The following is a 17,371-nucleotide window of genomic DNA, read 5'->3' on the forward strand; positions in this document are numbered from 1 at the left end:
ACCACAAATAATCCAGAATGCGGGAGCTAGACTGGTGACTGGGAGCGGCCACCGAGACCACATAACACCGGTCTTGAAAGACCTACACTGGCTCCCAGTACGTTTCCGAGCACAATTCAAAGTGTTGGTGCTGACCTTTAAAGCCCTAAATGGCCTTGGTCCAGTACACCTGAAGGAGCATCTCCACCCCCATTGTTCAGCCACTGAGGTCCAGTTCTGAGGGCCTTCTGGCAGTTCCCTCCCTGCGAGAAGTGAGGTTACAGGGAACCAGACAGAGGGCCTTCTCAGTAATGGTGCCAGCCCTGTGGAATGCCCTCCCATCAGATGTCAAAGAGAACAACTACCAGACTTTTAGAAGACACCTGACGGCAGCCCTGTTTAGGGAAGTTATTAATGTTCAATGTTTTATTGTGTTTTTAATATTCTGTTGGGAGCCGCCCAGAGTGTGGGCGGGGTATAAATAATACCATTTATGACAAGGTGGTAGTAGGACTGGGGGAACAAGGGTAATAAGAGGATTTGTTTCAGGAATAAGTGAAGAAAGGGCAGACCGTGGCAAGCTGTGCTCCAAAGCCAACTTCAGACCGCTTAGTGCCAACTCTGGGCAGTCACCACCGCCATCAGCTTTGAGCCTAGAGATGAAGGACTTAAACTCATCCACGTCATGAGTCTCTTGGACTGGACCAACACCTGCAGGGATACATATGAGAGGGACAGAGTTGTGAAGACATGAACCAAACGCTGCAGATACAGACATACCCCAAGCCAGGGGTAGCCAATGTTACACCCTCCACGCTGGACTAAAATTCCCACCAGCCCTGACCATTTGCTGTGCTGGCTAGGACTGATGGGAGTTGTAGTCTAAAAATATCTGGAGAGCACCAAGTTGGCTATCCCTGCTCTCTAGTATTTTATTTATTCAGTTCACTTTCTATCCTTCCCCTTTATGGGAGCATTTCATTTTAATAATGAAACAAAATACAGTGGACGCTGGGTTGTGAACGTGATCCGTGCGGGATGCGTGTTCGCAACCCACAGCGTTTGCAACCGGTGTCTGTGCGCGCGCAGGTTGTGATTCGGTGCTTCTGTGCATGCGCAAAGCGCGATTTAGCGCTTCTGCGCATGCACGACCACCGAAACCTGGAAGTAACCCGTTCTGGTACTTCTGGGTTTCGGCGGTCCGTACCCGAAAAAATGCAACCTGAAAGCGGCTGTAACCCGAGGTATGACTGTATACATTGAAAATACCTGTCACAATTATGGTGCAGTTCAGGGGCAAATCAGCAGTGCTGCACCCCCTTCTATCTATGAGCAATGATAGAAGCAAAAGCTGCAAGGAAGAAGCTTCTACTTTAGTTGTCCTGAAAAGCCTCAATGCATTCAGGAAGTCGGCACTGGACAGCCTGGGGTTGGAGCGATGATGATGATGATGATGATGATGATGATGATGATTTTAAAAAACAGTGCCACAAAATAATTCTGAGATAAATAATTATTTACAGAAGGGCAGCATATCAATTATTCAAATTTATCATTCCCTGGGCTCCTGCAAGACGATGTTTGGGATATAAATGCAGCCGCCGCCACCACCACCTGCGACCCTCCCCTTCTCGTTGCACTCCAACTCCCATCAGCACCCCAGCCACCAAGGGCCAATGGTGAGGGATGATGGGAGTTGTAGTCTCTGATAAAACCTGGAGGGCCACAGTTCCTGTGGGCAATCACACACTGTTTGGATTCACAGTGAAGAGTGAGCAAAAAGGATGGCAATTCCAGACCAGGAATAGCTGTCAACCGTCCCTTATTTGGCGGGAAAGTCCCTTATCCCAGCGCCATGTCCCACTGCTGTCCCTTATTGATGATGTCCCTTAAATTTCCCGGGTTTCAAAGGAAGCAGCTCGTCTCCCTCCCTCCTGGCCGGCTGGCCAGGGAGGAGGGAGGCTCCAGCTGTGTTGCTTGGCTGCATTGCTCACCCAATAAGGAGTCTAAGAACGACTGGGGGGTGGAGCTTGCATGCCTTGTGCCGCGTTGCCTGGGGACTCGCCTTTGCTCAGCGCTTCCCAGCGGAGAAGTGACGGTGGTTTTCCTTGCTGCATCCCTTTTGCCGGGTTGCTGCGCTGTGGGAACCACCGCTTGAGTCTTTGTTTGGCTGCTGGCTGGGCTTTCTGCCTTTGGCTCAGAGGGGCTCAGAAATCGAACATACAAGTGCTTGGAAAATCCCTTATTTTGGCTGCTGATCCCTTATTTTTGAGGCTGCTGGTCCCTTATTTTCAAATCTGTAAGTTGATAGCTATGAGACCAAGTGGACTCCTGTGGGAGAAATCCTCACCTGGATCATTGAACGGAACGAGAATGTAGTTAAAGGGTGCATCTGGGGAGCTGGAATACTTTCGGATGAGCTCAATGCAGGTGGTTTGGGCCTGTTTTATGTCATCTGACATGCTGCCAGTTGTGTCTATTACAAAGGTGAGTGAATAGCCTTCCAGGCTGAAAAACTTCTTAAAGGTATCGCTGCCCACCTTGTCCAGGAGGCCGTACCCTAGTGAAATGCAGAGTAAAAACAGGTTATGTCTAGAGCTGCTTTTCAACATCGTGATATATCGCCAGCAAAATATCTGAAATAAGGATGGAGCTATGTTAGAGGCATTGGCTATTTTTTTGCATAGCGCGCACACACAAACACAAACACCAGCGCGATCCTGGTGGGGTGCCATCACGGCTGCCCCCCGCCCCACGCTGGGTGCCACGTCCCTGTGGGTGGCATGCCACGCCCCCAGGATGCGCGCTGGCCACGCCCCTGCCTGCTCTCCGCTCCCTGGTGCTGGAACATGAAGCTCTGCCACTGAATGTGGGTGCCCCTATGGTTTTGACTATGGGTTTACCATCTCCTACAAAGAAGTCCCTTGTGGCTTGTATGGCTAGTTCGGCTGCTTGTTGATGCAGCTGATGATGTGGGGAGAGGCGGGGGTCATTTGTCTCCTTGTTGATCCCCCCCGTGGGAGAGAAATATTGCAGCGGATCGTTTCTTCCGCCATGTCCACATTTGCCTACAAAGAGAATACAGGAAATAATAATAACCTGGAAAGGATCAGAGCAATGTTGCATCTATGTACGTCAGGCATATATATATTAATATTTTTTATAATATTTAATATTATTTTTATAATATTTAATATTATTTTATTGTATTATATTAAGTTTATACATATACAGTGGTACCTTGGGTTACATACGCTACAGGTTACATACGCGCTAACCCAGAAATAGTACTTCGGGTTAAGAACTTTGCTTCAGGATGAGAACAGAAATCGTGCTCCGGCGGCGCGGCGGCAGCAGCAGGAGGCCCCATTAGCTAAAGTGGTGCTTCAGGTTAAGAACAGTTTCAGGTTAAGAACGGACCTCCGGAACGAATTAAGTTCTTAACCCGAGGTACCACTGTGTGTGTGTGTGTGTATAATTATAATACAATAAAAACAAATCCGCAATAAATCTTCAAAATCCAAACAAATATAAAATGCAAATATAAGACCACTAAAATATGTCTCTGTATGTTGATACTATTAATGGATAATGAATTAATGAATTTTAATCTGTTTTTTATTATCAATTCAGGTAGGAAGCCATGTTGGTCTGATGCAGACAAAATAAATAAAATAAATAAAAAAGTTGTCCAGTAGCACCTTAGAAGCCAACTACGTTTGTTCTGGGTATTGTGCATGCACACTTCTTCAGATACCAAAGAAGTGCGCATGCACATGAAAGCTTATACCCAGAACAAACTCGGTCTCTAAGGTGCTACTGGACAATTTTTTAAAAAAAAATATTATAAAGTTTCTGTAAATTTGTGGCTCTTCTTAGAAATGACCCCCCCCAACATAATAAAATAAAACATAAATCACAACTATAACCCCTCTTCCAACCACCATATCACGGGGGCTAAAGTAATCTGGAATTTGCCCGTCTGGTTTCCAGTACAGTACTAGAGCTATCGTGCATGTGTTAAAGTAAAGCAAAAAAGGGGGACAACTGGCAACAAAACAAAATAAACTCCAGCAATGATCTCTGGCCTTACCTTTGGGTTTTGACGTGCACTGACCTGCTTTGTAGCCACTTGTGAGCAGGTCATTCACCACGATGTTTCCATCACATGAGAACTGGCCTCTGTTAAGCAATGTGGAAGTTGGTAAATGTACTGTCTTTTGATTACTGGTAATTTATTTCCCCCCAAACCTCAGGCTTTTATATACATTATTTACACAATGAGTCCCGTCTGATTGGCTGATTCTGCTTTCCTCCTGGAGCCTGATTGGTCTTCTCCTGCAGGCCTATCAGTTGTTGCTTTCTACGAACCTACCAGCCTAATAGGCTGATTAACTTCCTCCTGGAGCCTGATTGGTCTTCTCCTGCAAGCCAATCAGTTGTATCATTCTAGGATCCTACCTGCCTACTGTTCTAGGATCCAAGCTTAGTACATAGCAAAGCCCATGGAAGGAGGTGAGGGGAGAATATGAGACTTACCCTGGGAGCCTTTTGCAGTTGTCACAGGTCTTCTTAGAAGCAGGAGCAACAGGGAAAACAGGACTGGCTGGGTTTACTGTAGAACACACAGGAAAGGGGGAAAGATGCTGTTTTAGCAGAGACATCACCTTGCCAACAAAGGTCTGTATAGTTAAAGCTATGGTTTTCCCAGTAGTGATGTATGGAAGTGAGAGCTGGACCATAAAGAAGGCTGATCGCCGAAGAATTGCTGCTTTTGAATTATGGTGCTGGAGGAGACTCTTGAGAGTCCCATGGGCTGCAAGAAGATCCAACCTATCCATTCTGAAGGAAATCAGCCCTGAGTGCTCACTGGAAGGACAGATCCCGAAGCTGAGGCTCCAGTACTTTGGCCACCTCATGAGAAGAGAAGACTCCCTGGAAAAGACCCTGATGTTGGGAAAGATGGAGGGCACAAGGAGAAGGGGACGACAGAGGACGGGATGGTTGGATAGTGTTCTCGAAGCTACCAGCCTGAGTCTGACCAAACTGCGGGAGGCAGTGGAAGATAGGAGTGCCTGGCGTGCTCGGCTCCATCGGGTCACGAAGAGTCGGACACGACTAAACAACTAAAAAACAACAACAACAACGAACTTCTCTTAAAGCTGTAATTCAGCAGCTCAGACAGATTTATCACGATTCTGTAAACTGATTTGAGACCCCAAGTGGAAAAAGCAGGCTATATGTTTTTAAAATTTGCTCAGTAAAAAATGCAAAAGGTTCTTTGGAGCGCTTGACTGATTTCCACTGACTAGTTCGAATGAATTTGTCTAACTCTGTAGGATGGTCAAACTGGGCAGGGTCAAACAACAGCATTAAGGATTGCAAAAAAAGTGAAGAAAGAGAGAGAGAGAGAGAGAGAGAGAGAGAGAGAGAGAGAGAGAGAGAGTAATTTTACCATGATTGGAATAATTTAATTTTTGGAAGGTTCAGTATCATCAGCTTATTTTGAGCCTTCTAAATTGTCTTATAGGGACATGGGTGGTGCTGTGGGTTAAACCACAGAGCCTAGGGCTTGCCGATCAGAAGGTTGGCAGTTTGAATCCCCACGACGGGGTGAGCTAGCAGTTTGAAAGCACGCCAGTGCAAGTAGATAAATAGGTACCGCCCCGGCGGGAAGGCAAACGGCGTTTCCGTGCGCTGCTGTGGTTCACCAGAAGCGGCTTAGTCCTGCTGGCCACATGACCCGGAAGCTGTACGCAGGCTCCCTCGGCCAATAAAGCGAGATGAGCGCCGCAACCCCAGTCGGCCACGACTGGACCTAATGGTCAGGGGTCCCTTTACCTTTACCTTTTAAGTTGTCTTAGATTTAATCTAAGGTTACCAAATTTTTTTTCAATGAATCCGGGGACACTTTTCAACTTCAATGGATTTTGTATGGGGACTGATTTGTAAATCCGGGGACTGTCCCTGGGAAGAAGAAGAAGAAGAAGAAGAAGAGTTTGGATTTGATATCCCGCCTTTCACTCCCTTTAAGGAGTCTCAAAGCGGCTAACATTCTCCTTTCCCTTCTTCCCCCACAACAAACACTCTGTGAGGTGAGTGGGGCTGAGAGACTTCAGAGAAGTGTAACTGGCCCAAGGTCACCCAGCAGCTGCATGTGGAGGAGCGGGGAAGCGAACCCGGTTCACCAGATTACGAGTCCACCGCTCTTAACCACTACACCACACTGGCTCACACGGGGACACCTGGTAACCTTAAATTTTAATCAACAGATTTCATGACGATTCCCATCTGAAATCAATATCCAGCCCAAGGAGGGAGGTGACACCCACCAGCTGATATTTTTGCATGGGACTTACGCAGGTGTTCGTAAGGTCTGTCTTTCCCCAGCTCAACCCAGTTGGTGTTACTGTAGAATTTCTGGAGAACGTGAAGAGCTTTTCCAGCGCTTCGGCGAGCTGATTCCAAAGCTGACGAGCTCACGGGGACTTTCAGGCTGGCCAGCATAGAGCTCTGCAGGTTTCGAAGTTGGCTTATACCTGGCAATCAGAAGAATTTTAAGAGAGATTAAAATAAAAGATCAGAATTTGTTTATGTGTGCCACAGCCGCCGCGAGAATCCTACTGGCCCAAAAATGGGAAATACAAGATTTACCAACCATCCAGGAGCGGCAGGTGTAGATGACAGATTTTGCGGAACTTGCTGAATTGACAGGGAGGATCCGGGACCAAGAGGACCAGAGATACGATAACAATTGGAGTAAATTTATTGAATATTTAAAGGAGAACAGCAAAAGCTTAAAGACACTAGCAGGACCTTCAATGTAAAATAGTAGAGTTATGACAATAATATACGCAATAAGTATGTGACGTATATACCAGCTGCTGAGAGAGAGGGAAGACTTGGCAGAGTCAAAGGGATTAAACTGTGATAATAAGGACTGTTGGAAAAAGGATTATATGGAATAAAAAATTATTTGAAAAAAAGAAGAAAAATGCTTTAAATCAACATTAAATAAAAAGAAATAAAATAGAAGAATTTCAAAGCCCCAATTTCTCCTGTGTCCCCTGAAGTTGTATTCATTCAACTTGTTTTTATTATTGCTTGTTAGCCGCCCTGAGCCCGGCCTTGGCTGGGGAGGGCGGGGTATAAATAAAAATCATCATCATCAACATCATCATTATTATTATTAAACCCGACGTTGTGGCCTTCAAATGCTGCTGAGACTCCAATTTCCCTCACCTCTGAGCGCTGTCTGTTCTTGCAGGGGCCTGATGGGTGGTAGAGGCCAACAATCTTTGGCGGGCCACAGGATACCCCTCCCTGTTTTGATCCAAGATTGGAGGTATGCTTTGCTGTAGGCTTGGTGATTTGCAATTTCAACAGTTCTGGCATCTGGGTGGGTCAAGAGGCTGTAGGCCTGGGGGCAGGGTCGTTGGTCAGTGGGAGCAGAACTACAGTGGTACCTCTAGATACGAACGGGATCCGTTCCAGAGCCCCGTTCGCATCTAGAGGTAAACGTAACTAGCGCCGGTGCGTCTGCGCACATGCGCGTTGCTTTTCGCCGCTTCTGTGCATGCGCGTGATGTCATTTTGAGCGTCTGTGCATGCGCAAGCGGCGAAACCCAGAAGTAATGCGCTCCGTTACTTCCGGGTTGCCAAGGAGCGCAACTCAAGCGCGCTCAACTCGAAGCATATTTAACCCGAGGTATGACTGTAATCACAAAAGCTTCAGTCCCAGGGCTGGACTAAGGTGCTAGAGCACTCCCAAGGCTGCCGTGTGACATTTTGCTACCGAGTTAGTAGGCAAGATGGTTTCAAAACCCACCAGGCTGGCAGCTGAATTACAGTGGTACCTTGGGTTACAGACGCTTCAGGTTACAGACTCCGCTAACCCAGAAATAGTACCTTGGGTTAAGAACTTTACCTCAGGATGAGAACAGAAATCGCACGGGAGCAGCGGGAGGCCCCGTTAGCTAAAGTGGTACCTCAGGTTAAGAACGGTTTCAGGTTAAGAACAGAGATCCAGAACAAATTAAGTTCTTAACCCGAGGTACCACTGTACTTCAAATCTGGTGAAGAAACCTCCTCTGCACCTCACGGGCTTCCATGGCAGGCCTCGTGGCACACGCCTTGCACCCCAGCCCTCAGTAGCTGCTGCCCAAAGTGGCCGCCTCCCCGTGGGAACTGTAGCACCATGAGGGGAATATGGATCTCTTAACAACCCTCAGCAGCTGTAGCAAACTACAGTTCCCAGGATTCTTTGTGGGAGGGGGGCAAGCCGTGACTGCTAAGATGGCATAATAGTGCTTTAGCTGTACGTTGTGGATAAGGCCCAACAGTCGGTGGAATCAGAACCAATGCCACGCAGAACTATTTTCCCTGCTGACGGGACCTAACTCAAAGGGTTCAGTTGCCCTCTTTCATCGCCACTGGACACCACCCCGTTTGGCTTGCCTAACATTCATTGCACACTTTCTCTCTGTTTCCCTCCTGCCTTTTCAACCCATTCCCTCCTTCTGAGCTGCCGCTGTGTTTGACAACCCCAAACACTTCCTTGTTGGGATACTGCCAGGGAGACAAACTCCATCATGACTCCACGTCGTCTCCAGACGTCCATCGATCTCCCGTAGACACGCAGTATCAGCAATTAGCGACAGGAGCTCCAGAAATAGCTTCCCACATTCCAGAGCCGATGCACGCTCTTATCAGCAGATAATGCACAGCGAAAGATGCACCCAGGAGAGCATTATTTACAAGTTTATTTCTGTGTTGATCAGAACAAAGAAAAACATGACTGCCTGCTTCAATGTCTCCGGCAGAGAGAGAGAAACGTAAACAAAGACACAACAGACACATCCTGTGAAACAGGAAATACGCAGACTCTGACTCACAAAGCCTGCTCCCTTTTAAGGTGGAACGGAAATATCCTAACATCCCTGTCCTCGTTCCCTCTCTTCTCTCTGCCTCTTCTCCCGTCTTCTTCCCTAGCCTCTGCAAAGAAACTCTGTTAGTTTAAGCAGTGTTTTAATGGGTGTTGTACATTACCGTATTTTTCGCTCCATAAGGCGCACCGGACCATAGGGCGCACCTAGTTTTTAGAGGGGGAAATCAAGGGAAAAAATCTCATTTCCCCCCCAGCCCCAAAGAGCAGCGTAGAGGCTGCGCACAACCTCTCCCTGCCGGAGGGGTTGCACGTGGCTATGGCACAAGCCAAGACAGTGAGCAGGATGGATCCTGGAGACTCTCCTGGCTTCAGCGAAAGGAACCTGAAGCCTCCTGAACGCAGTGGGAACTCGCGCTGCGCTCCTAAGGCTTCAGGCGGCTATCCCTGAAGCCTGGAGAGCGAGAGGCGTCAGTGCGCACCGACCCCTCTCGCTCTCCAGGCTTCGGCGAAAGCAACCCAAAGCCTCCGGAGTGCGGAGGGAGCACTCCCTCTTCGCTTCAGAGGCTTCGCGTTGCTATCGCTGAAACCAAGGAGCCTGCATTCACTCCATAGGACGCACACACATTTCCCTTTAATTTTTGGAGGGGGAAAAGTGTGTCCTATAGAGCGAAAAATACGGTATATATGATTCGTGTGGTACCGTAAGGTGCATTACAATGCATTTGATGGGGGCCCATCTTCATTCTGGTCTGGTGAAGTCAGTTTAACTGTCACTGGGGCATCTTAACTGACAGACAAGGAGATAGTACTGGAGATAGTACTCTCAGTATGCAAAAAGATGGAATAACTGCTTATTCTGATTGGTGGTTTCCAGATTTACAATTACTTCCTCTTTGTTGTCTTCTGCTATTATGCTTAGGTTCCGCTTTGGCTATGGCGATTCCTTTTATGACCAAGTCCTTGCCACAAAAGGGACTGGGCAACCTGATCGTCAGCAAACGTAACAAAGCCAAAAGCTCTGAAGGGTTTCGGGGTGAAGACACCAACCAATTCTCCACACGGGGAAGAAATGGACAGAGCTCATCTGCAGTCAGGTCTTTGGTGCGAAATGACCTTAATAGATTGGAGAACTGGGCCCAAGCTAACAAAATGAAGTCCAACAGGGACAAATGTAAGGTTCTGCGCTTAGGCAGGAAGAACCAGATGCACAAATATAAGATGTGGGACACCTGGCTTTTGATCTAGGGGTCTTGGTGGACAACAAGCTTAATATGAGTCAACAGTGCGATTCAGCAGCAAACAAAAGCTAAGGCTCTTCTAGGCTGCATCAACAGAAGTATAGTGTCCAGGTCAAGGGAAGTAATAGTCCCACTCTATTCTGCCTTGGTCAGGCCACACCTGGAATACTGTGTCCAATTCTGGGTACCACAATTTAAGAAGGATGTTAAGCTGGAACGTGTGCAGAGGAGGGCAACTAAGATGGTCAAGGGTCTGGAAACCGAGCCTTATGAGGAGCGGTTGAAGGAGCTGGGAATGTTTAGCCTGGAAAAAAGGAGACGCAGCTCAAGGCTGTCCCATGCAAGAGGGACAACGCTTATTTTCTCCTGCTCTGGAGGGTAGGACTTGACAGTAAGCGCTGTTCAGCAGTGGAACAGTCTCCTTCAGGAGGCGGTGGGCCAGTTTGGGTAGGTGGGCAGGGCCACGCACCTGTCAATCACCTGCCAATGTCTGGGGATGGGGAGAGGGGTCTGCTTTGCCAGTGTGTTCCCTGCTGGGAACACATGGGTGAAGTAGGACCCAGAAGGATAGAACGTCCTGCTCGTTGGCAAAGGGTTCAGTCCTGCTTTCTGTGGGGATCTGCTCTCCCAACACATCGCACCTTTGCCCCACAAAACCCACACCGCCTCTTACTTTGGACAATCTTTTCGCAGTAGAAGAAGTAGCTGTTGTCGTTCTTGTGGTCGGTTTCCACTTGATTGTTTGCATCGACAAGTTCCTGCGTGACTTTGAGTAACCGACTGGGAGAGACGTCAGCTGTGCAAGGAAAAAGGGGAAGGTCCCATTACTCGGGAACCACACAAATCCGCACATGAAAATGCAGCTGCTTTTTGAAGTGGTCCTGACCCCCGAGGCACTTATATGCGCAAGCAGAGGGGGATATGCTCTGCTCCCTGAACTGCATGTGGACCTCAGCCTAATGGGATGGGAATACCAAGGAACGGGTGTGTGGGTGTGGGGGACAAGGGAAAGGACGTGGCAGAGATAAAGAAAAGGGAATGGCATGGAGAAAGAAAAACAGAAGGGCGAAGGGGGCGACAGAGAGAGAACAAAAAGGGGAGAAACAGAGAAAACTGGGTGAGGGAAAAGATGAGCTTGGCAACATGCAGACCAGACAGATAAGATAATAAAGTGATCCCTGCTTTAAGGTTTGAGAGTGGGGAAAAGGATAGGATGAGAAGGGTGGGGACATTATAGGCACTCACACAGCCTTCTAGTAATAGTAATTGTAATAGTAATAATAATAATAGTAATAATTTCTTAACATATACCTTGCCCATCTGACAGGGTTTCCCCAGTCACTCTGGGAGGCTTTCAACAGAATGCAAAAAAACACAGTGAAACATTAGATACAGTGGTACCTCGGGTTATAGACGCTTCAGGTTACAGACTCCGCTAACCCAGAAATAGTACCTCAGGTTAATAATGTTGCTTCAGGATAAGACAGAAATCACGCGGTGGCAGCACAGCAGCAGTGGGAGGCCCCATTAGCTAAAGTGGTACTTCAGGTTAAGAACAGTTTCAGCTTAAGAACAGACCTCCGGAATGAATTAAGTTCTTAATCTGAGGTACAACTGTATTAAAATCTTTCTGATACAGGGCTGCCTTCAGCAGTCTTCAAAAAGTTGTATTATTGTTCATCTCCTTGACATCTGATGGGAGGATAGTAGGATAGATCCACATGCCCAAATCTCCTCTAAGATAAATGGGGTTTAGTGACTACTTAGGGGTGGTAAGCTGACAACCAGGATTTTTTTAGATCTCTAGAGTGGGTGAAGGGACGCGGGTGGCGCTGTGAGCCTAGGACTTGCTGATCAGAAGGTCGGCGGTTCGAATCCCTGCGACAGGGATTGCCCATTGCTCTGTTCCAGCTCCTGCCAACCTAGCAGTTCGGAAGCACGTCAAAGTGCAAATAGATAAATAGGTACCGCTCCGGCGGGAAGGTAAACGGTGTTTCAGTGCGCTGCTCTGGTTCGCCAGAAGAGGCTTAGTCGTGCTGGCCACATGGCCTGGAAGTTATACGCCGGCTCCCTCGGCCAATAAAGCAAGATGAGCGCCGCAACCCCAGAGTCAGTCGTGACTGGACCTAATGGTCAGGGTTCCCTTTACCTGGAGGGTGGGTGGACCTTTAGGTTTTTAAGAGGAAAGGCTCAGACTGGCAGCCGTGACTCTCAGGTCTGTTACCAGGGGCCAGGAGGTCTACTGCGTTGAAGCAGTTCGCAAGGACTCCTGGGCTCTGTCAGCTGGCATAGATGTCAGTAATGAGACCAAGCATTTGTGGATCCAAGTCTCCTGGTCCTGCTGGGAAGCAAATGAGGTCAGATTGCTAGCAAGGCTGTGCAGGGTCGATCCTCTGCAAAAGCCACAAGGTCCGGTTGCATCGGGCAAGGGGAAGCCTTCACGCCGATGCCTTTTGAGCTTACCTTTGTAGAAGGCCTTGAAGAGCCGAGTAGCATCCAAAGGCTTCATGTTTTCCAGCTCTCCTGGGGCCACAGGTGTTTTCCCAGGCAACGGGTTCCTCTCCATGTAACGGGCGACAGCCCGCAGCACCCCTGCTGTCGTGATGTCAGCATCTGTGAAGACTGCCGGATCTATACCTCCCGATTCGTGGTTGGGGAGGAATCCGCTCACGTTGTCCAGGCAGAAGAGCAGGGAGAGCAGCAACATGCTTTGAAGCTGGGTGGAGGGGGAGAGAAGGGAACACATCTTCTGCAGATGTTCTGCAGTGTGCTCCTCACCCAGCTTGTTATATAGCTGAGCCTGCACTGGAACCTCTTATCTATTCAGTCTACTCCCTCCTACTTATTGGCAGACAGATAGGATTTCTGGGGAAAACCTGACTGGACCTCTGGGTCAAGCTTCTTAGGCAACATATCTTAGGTTCCATCCCCAGCATGTCTAGATAAGGCTGGAAAACAACTCCAGCTGATGCCCTGGAAAACCCTTGCCAGTCTCTTCTGAGCTAGATGAGTCAATTATGCAGATTCCTGTGTTTATTGATCAACCACCGTTCACCACAATCTCCCAGATAGAAAAGGGAGAGGTGCCACAATGAGAGTCAATGTGGTGTAGTGGTTAAGAGCGGTGGACTCGTAATCTGGTGAACTGGGTTCGCTTCCCCGCTCCTCCACATGCAGCTGCTGGGTGACCTTGGGCCAGTCACACTTCTCTGAAGTCTCTCAGCCCCACTCACCTCACAGAGTGTTTGTTGTGGGGGAGGAAGGGAAAGGAGAATGTTGGCCGCTTTGAGACTCCTTCGGGTAGTGATTAAGTGGGATATCAAATCCAAACTCTCCTTCTCTTTCTTTCTTTCTTTCTTTCTTTCTTTCTTTCCTATGAATAAATATAACAGGACTATCAAATGTCCTGTAAAATGTGCATTGTTTTAAAATTTATTTTTATGATTTTATTTGCATTGCTTTTCTTCTTACAGGTTAAACAATGGCAAAGAATTCTGGGTGCAATGCTGCTCATACATCGTGGGTGAGGAGGGGCAGAGAGGCTAAGGAATATGCAGATCTGCATACAAATGGCATACAAATGCATTAGTGTATTAATGGACTTTGAAATGTGATCAGCCAGCCCCTCTGCTAAGTGGAGCCCTGGATGTCTAGCCTAAAGTTTTACTCTGGTGGCACCACCAGGAGGGATCATAGAATTGCAGAACTGGAAGGGATTCCATGGGTCATCTAGTCCAACCCCCTACATAGTAGGAATCTCAGCTAAAGCAACTAGGACAGATGACCATCCAACCTCTGCTTAAAAACCTCCAATGAAAGAGAACCCACCACCAGACTGTTCCACTGTTGAACAGCGCTTCCTGGTGTTGAGTCAGAATCTGCTTCCTTGTAACTTGAAGCCCTTGGTTCAAGTCCTACCCTCCAGAGCAGGAGAAAATAAGCTTGTTCCCTCCTCCATGGGACAGCCCTTGAGATATTTGAAGAGGGATATCCTATCTCCTCCCAGTCTCCTCTTTCCCAGGCTAAACATACCCAGTTCCCTCAATCAACCATTTCTCATCAGGCTTGGTTTCCAGACCCTTGATCATCTTGCTTGCCCTCTTCTGCACACGTTCCAGCTTGTCAACATCCTTCTTAAATTGTGGTGCCTAGAACTGGACACAGTATTCCAGGTGTTGTCTGACCAAGGCAGAATAGAGCGGCACTATTACTTCCCTTGATCTGGGCACTATACTGGGCCTAGAAGAGCATTAGCTTTTGTTTGCTGCTGCATCACACTGTTGACTCATGTTAAGCTTGTGGTCCACCAAGACCTCTAGATCTTTTCAAATGTACTGCTAGTAAGCCAGGTGTCCCACATCTTATATTTGTACATCACATCTTATATTTGTACATCTAGTTCTTCCTGCCTAAGTGGAGAGCCTTACATTTATCCCTATTGAACTTCATTTTGTTAGCTTGGGCCCAGTTCTCCAATCTATTAAGGTCATTTTGAATTCTGATTCTGTCTTCTGTGGCATTAGCTAACTCTCCCAGTTTGGCGTCATCTGCAGATTTGATGAGCATCCCCTCAATTCCTTCATTCACATCATTTATAAAGATGTTGAACAACAATGGGCCCAGGACAGAACCCCACAGCACCCCACTTGTCACTTTCCCCCAGGTTGATGAGGAACCATTTTAGTACTCTTTGGGTTCATTCAGTCAACCAGCTACAAATCCACCTTACAGTTACCTCGTTCAACCCACATTTTACCAGCTTCCTCACAAGAATATCCTAGGGAACTTTGTCAAAATCCTTACTGACATCAAGATACACTACGTCCACAGCATTCCCCTGATCCACCAAGCTTGTAACTCCCTCAAACAAAGAAATGAGATTCGCCTGTCATGAATTATTTCTGAGAAACCCATGTTGGGTCTTGGTAATCAAAGCATCCTTTTTTAAGAGCTCACAGACCGACTGTTGAATTATCTGTTCTAGGACCTTCCCTGGTATCGATGTCAAGCTCACCGGTTGGTAGTTACCTGGATCTTCCCCCTCCCTTTGAAGATGAGGAGCATCAACACTGCAACAAGGGAATGCTTCCAGTTGTGGCTCCTGCTATTATGACAACATAATAATAATAACAATTTATTATTTGTACCCCTCCCATCTGGCTGGCTTTCCCCAGCCACTCTGGGCTGCTTCCAACAAAGATGAGAAATACATTAAAATGTCACACATTAAAAACTTCCCTAAACAGGGCTGCCTTCAGATGTCTTCTAAATGTCAGGTAGTTGTTTACCTCTTTGACATCTGATGGGAGAGCGTTCCACAGGGCAGGTGCCACTACCGAGAAGGCCCTCTGCCTGGTTCCCTGTAGCTTTACTTCTCGCAGTGAGGGAACCACCAGAAGGCCCTTGGCGCTGGACCTCAGTGTCCAGGCAGAATGATGGGGGTGGAGACGCTCCTTCAGGTATACAGGACCGAGGCTGTTTTATGTACAATTATGTAAAGTTAGTTCTAACAGACAAGGAAGACGAAAAAGCAAGGAGTCTGTCTGTGTTTGCTTGTGTTGTATCTCACATATTGGTTATATCCACTCAGCCAGTAGCTGGTTTCTAGCAACCTTTTACAGAACAACTGGGGTCTTCTCTAGGTCTGGCTCCATGTCTTCAAACCTATGTCCACTACTAGGAATTTAGGGTGTTTTTTTTTACACTGGTGCAGTTGGTTAGAGCGTAGTGCTGATAATGCCAAGGCTGCAGGTTCGATCCCTGTATGGGACAGCTGCATCTTCCTGCAATGCAAGGGGGTTGGAATCGATGATCCTCAGTGTTAAGTCGTGGGTTAATACTGGCATATTAGATGACACAGCAATTCTTCAAACAGCTCTTGTTTATTCACAGGCCAGAACAGAACTGAACTGAAGGGTTCAGCCAGCCTGCTTATATGGAGCTCCACTACAACACAACTGTAACCACTTTCTGTAACTATCCAATCACTGAACGTCACTTTCAATCCCTTATGTGCATATGTGGACCTGAGTGAAAACTATCTACAGTATCCCCCTGCTGGCCCAGGGTGAGAACTTCAGTACATAACACTCAGGGTCCCTTCCAACTCTACAATTCTATGATTCTAGGACTACTCCATTTTATAGAATGCAGTTGGATAATTTCCCTTGCCCTTTTCTGCAAGGACTGGGGAAGATCCTTGCCTGAAACTAGAGAGCCTGAGGGCTTGTCCACATTTACCTTTCCTCTGTGCTTTACAGGCAAAAGACCACCCTTGAAAGCTCCAGAACTTTCCCTCAGAAAACCTGCTTTTTACTACTGAATCAGAGCAAACAGCAATCAGTGGAAATCCCCAAACTGCCGTTAGTTGCTCTTCAGCTTTAAAGAGCAGGTTTACATGGGAAAAGGTGCGGAGCAAAAAGAAGAGAGCTCAAACATGGAGCGTTAACCTGCGCCTGGAAAGAACAGGGCAAAAGGTATAAGTGCAGATAAACCCTGAGTCAACTAGTTTGTGGCAATGTTTGCCTGTGCAAAGTTTGAAGGGATGAGACTCCAGCCCCAGGCTTCACTTATGCCTTTGCAGAGAATATTATTTCAGGTGTATTTCAAGCTCTAAATCTGCCTTCTGGGTTCTGCCCCTGGGGACGAACCACACATTAGGCTTAATGCCTCGTTTGCTGCTGTCCCTTTAACAAATTGCAGGCAAGGGGGGAAATCCCAATTCCTGTGAACTGCAGCTCTGAATACCACCAGTCCCTTGTGCCTGTAGTTCTTTCATTTAGGAAAACAAACACGATTGCATAGCAGTGTGTGCCTTAATCAGAATGTGTGGCTTTGGTCCTGCTTAGTGTGAAACACCCTTCACCTGCAGATATTTTGGCCAAAAGACGAGGCCAAATCCATGCAGGTCTTCAGCCAAGTCAGTTCTCCGGAAAAAGATGTTTACAGCAAAGTGAGTTCAAGATTAAGGTCATGTCCACACAGGAACGGGCAACTTTATCAGTTTCTTATTTTTCCAATCATAAGTTCAACTCTCCCCATTTCCACATCAGCATGTAATTTTTTTTTTAAGTCATCAGTATTGTTGTTTGGTTTTTCCTAATGTATGCCTTTTTGTATGTACTTTTGCTTAATTTACACACTTTTTTGCAAAGCACTTTTCCCTGATATAAATAATTTTTCCCCTGTTATTTTCATAAATTTATGCATTTTTAAGCACACTTTGCCCTAGTATATGTATTTTGGTAAACATTGCATGGCCAGTAGC

The 17,371-nt window shown here is 47.2% G+C and overlaps 1 protein-coding gene across 2 annotated transcripts in view; it reads right to left on the bottom strand.

The window, feature by feature from the left end:
- Positions 1 to 12,939, bottom strand: part of LOC310670143 (von Willebrand factor A domain-containing protein 7-like) — a 34,979-nt gene extending 22,040 nt beyond the window's left edge. For both annotated transcript variants that reach the window (XR_014507534.1, XM_083424896.1), the window contains exons 1-8: positions 12,568 to 12,939; positions 10,778 to 10,900; positions 6,339 to 6,518; positions 4,519 to 4,594; positions 4,073 to 4,161; positions 2,883 to 3,047; positions 2,330 to 2,539; positions 552 to 690 (exon numbers count right to left, since the gene is read on the bottom strand). Coding sequence is in view for 1 of the 2 variants with exons in the window: in XM_083424896.1 (XP_083281022.1) it covers positions 552 to 690; positions 2,330 to 2,539; positions 2,883 to 3,047; positions 4,073 to 4,161; positions 4,519 to 4,594; positions 6,339 to 6,518; positions 10,778 to 10,900; positions 12,568 to 12,850 (1,265 nt within the window). In the remaining variant the exon portion in view is untranslated. The remainder of the gene's footprint in view (positions 1 to 551; positions 691 to 2,329; positions 2,540 to 2,882; positions 3,048 to 4,072; positions 4,162 to 4,518; positions 4,595 to 6,338; positions 6,519 to 10,777; positions 10,901 to 12,567) is intronic.
- Positions 12,940 to 17,371: the final 4,432 nt, after the last annotated feature.

Source organism: Podarcis tiliguerta (assembly GCF_965153285.1).
Source record: "Podarcis tiliguerta genome assembly, chromosome: 2".
NCBI lineage: Eukaryota > Metazoa > Chordata > Lepidosauria > Squamata > Lacertidae > Podarcis > Podarcis tiliguerta.